This window comes from Nicotiana tomentosiformis, chromosome 4 (genome assembly GCF_000390325.3).
Source record: "Nicotiana tomentosiformis chromosome 4, ASM39032v3, whole genome shotgun sequence".
In the NCBI taxonomy this organism is placed as follows: Eukaryota; Viridiplantae; Streptophyta; class Magnoliopsida; order Solanales; family Solanaceae; genus Nicotiana; species Nicotiana tomentosiformis.
Window position 1 is genome coordinate 12,403,786 of NC_090815.1, and position 2,347 is coordinate 12,406,132.

Here is a 2,347-nt window from a genome sequence, read left to right on the forward strand (position 1 = left end):
GAAAAACACTTTTCAAAATAAGCTTATTTTATAAGCTAAAAAGTAATTTTTCCCAAAAATATTTTGAAACTTTGCCCAAACACAAATTCATACCTAATATTGACAAGTATTTTTCATATTGACTAGCAAATAAGAACAACTTTTCTCACAAATGCTTCTAAAGAAAAGAGCTTTCGAGAATAAGTAAATTTTAGAATCTTATAATATTATATTTCATGCACGAGGCTTGTTCAAACATGAAAACAAAATATATATAACTCTTACAAACACTCATTCCAAAAAAAATCAATATTTTATATATATTCATTCATCTTACATATTAAAAGTTTTTTTAGATTTCTCAAACTCCGTAGCCACTTATATACCTTCACGTAGAATGAGACGAAAGAAACTAAGATAAACTATAAAACTATATATAGATAGTTAACAGTTCAAGATTAACAATGAAGTTGAATGGAAGAGATGTCAAAACCAATCAATCACACCATCTTAATTTCAAGATAGTTGCGATATAAACCTTCTAAATATTATTGATAAGTTATGTGTCTTTGTGTTTTGACGATTTAACAAACTTTATATGAGAATCAAATAGAGAACCTCGTACAAAGCCTTTATGTGCTCGGAACAACAAGTCATATGTCTGGCAAAAGTTTCAATGATATCAGTCAAGGGAACAGCAGAGGGAACAAATGGATATCAGTTCCTCCGGTCACAGTACAAGTCAACTCTTTACAGCTATTAAAGTTGATGCACTGCAGACGCAACAGTGCAGCAATCACTGTTGAAGCATGTTGTGTACCGAATACTTGCTTGCATTATCCTAGTGACCTCACTTATATATTACCAACATGAGGCAAGGGATTTGATACACTTGCAAACCCTAAAACATTATTTTCTCTCAAATGTATTGTCGCCTTCATTTACTCCAAGGCTTGAAGAACAAAGTAGCAACAGAACAAAGGTCCAGATCCCAGCACCGACTTCATCGTGTGTTTTTAGTATTGTTGTATCTTTGTTAATGTTATTCACTTGTAATTCCTACTCAGCTTAGTTAGAAGTATCTCGTAGGATATCTTTATAAACCATAAACCTTGTATTTGTGTTTGTGCTTGACTATAGTTAGTCAAAGTGACGAGCTTTGTAATAAAGTTATTACAAAGAGGCTTGCAATTTAGTTATTGCAAGTAGGTGAGGGATTAAGAGATTAATTCCTAGGTTATAATAGGTTGTAATCTAAAGGTTCTCGGTTAGTGAAGTTGAAATCCTACGAGTGCAGGTCGTAGTTTTTAATCCCATGAGCTGGGAGTTTTCCACGTAAAATGAGGTTGTGCTATTTACTTACCGTTGTGTGTGTTCTGTGGAAACTGATAGAGAACCAGTTTCTCTATACAGTTTGGTGGACTCTTAGTTTACATCAATTAGTATCAGAACAAGTTCATTCTATAAGGCTAACACCTAGAAAGGATCTACATGGCTGCTCCACCAAACTTTGAAGAAGGTCAATTAATCTACAGATCACCAAAATTCAATGGACAATACTATGGCTGGTGGAATACAAGAATGTATAATTTTATCATGGCTAAAGATTCGGAGCTTTGGGATGTCATTTGTGATGGACTCGTCATCCCTATGAAGACCATTGGCGAGATAACAGTGGTAGTCCCAGAGACAAGGAAGGAGTGCAATGATGTCGATCACAAAGCTGTCGAGAAAAACTTCCGAGCAAAAAAGATTCCCGTATGTGGTATTGGACTAGACGAGTACAGCAGAATCTCAGCTTGTCAATATGCTAAGGAGATCTAGGAGGCTCTCCAAATCGCACATGAAGGAACAACCCAAGTCAAGCAGTCAAATATCAACATGCTCACTACTGAGTATGAACTCTTCAAGATGAAGGATGATAAGTCCATTCAGGACATGCATACTCACTTCACTTCCATCATCAATGAGCTCCATTCTCTAGAAGAGATCATTCCAAAGAACAAACTGATTAGAAAAATACTCAGTGTATTACCTAGTTCTTGGGAGAGCAAAGTCAATGCCATCATGGAGGCAAAAGATCTGCAAAAGCTAATGATTGATGAATTCATTGGAAATCTGAAGACCTATGAAGTGAAGAAGAAGAAAAAGAAGAAGAAGAAGAAGAAGAAGGACCATGAAAAAAGAGAACCCAAAAAGGAGAAAAACTGGTTATCAAAGCAAACAACAGTGACTCAAGTGGTGATGATGCTGACATGACCTATTTGACACGAAAGTTTTAGAAAATGGTTCGCAGAAATAGAGGTATTCCGAAAAAGGACAGCTCTAGCAGAACAAAAGGTTATGATTGCTATCACAAATACGGGAA

General features: G+C 35.5%; 1 protein-coding gene across 1 annotated transcript; it reads left to right on the forward strand.

Annotated features, from left to right (window-relative positions):
• The first annotated feature begins 1,470 nt into the window (after nt 1-1,470).
• LOC138909276 (uncharacterized) lies at nt 1,471-1,803 on the forward strand. Its single transcript, XM_070200461.1, has one exon. The coding sequence runs from the start codon at nt 1,471-1,473 to the stop codon at nt 1,801-1,803; it is 333 nt and encodes a 110-aa protein (XP_070056562.1).
• Nucleotides 1,804-2,347: the final 544 nt, after the last annotated feature.

Coding starts and splice junctions, on each gene's coding strand:
- LOC138909276 (XM_070200461.1), top strand. CDS start 1,471: ATGGCTGCTCCACCAAACTTTGAAGAAGGTCAATTAATCTACAGATCA.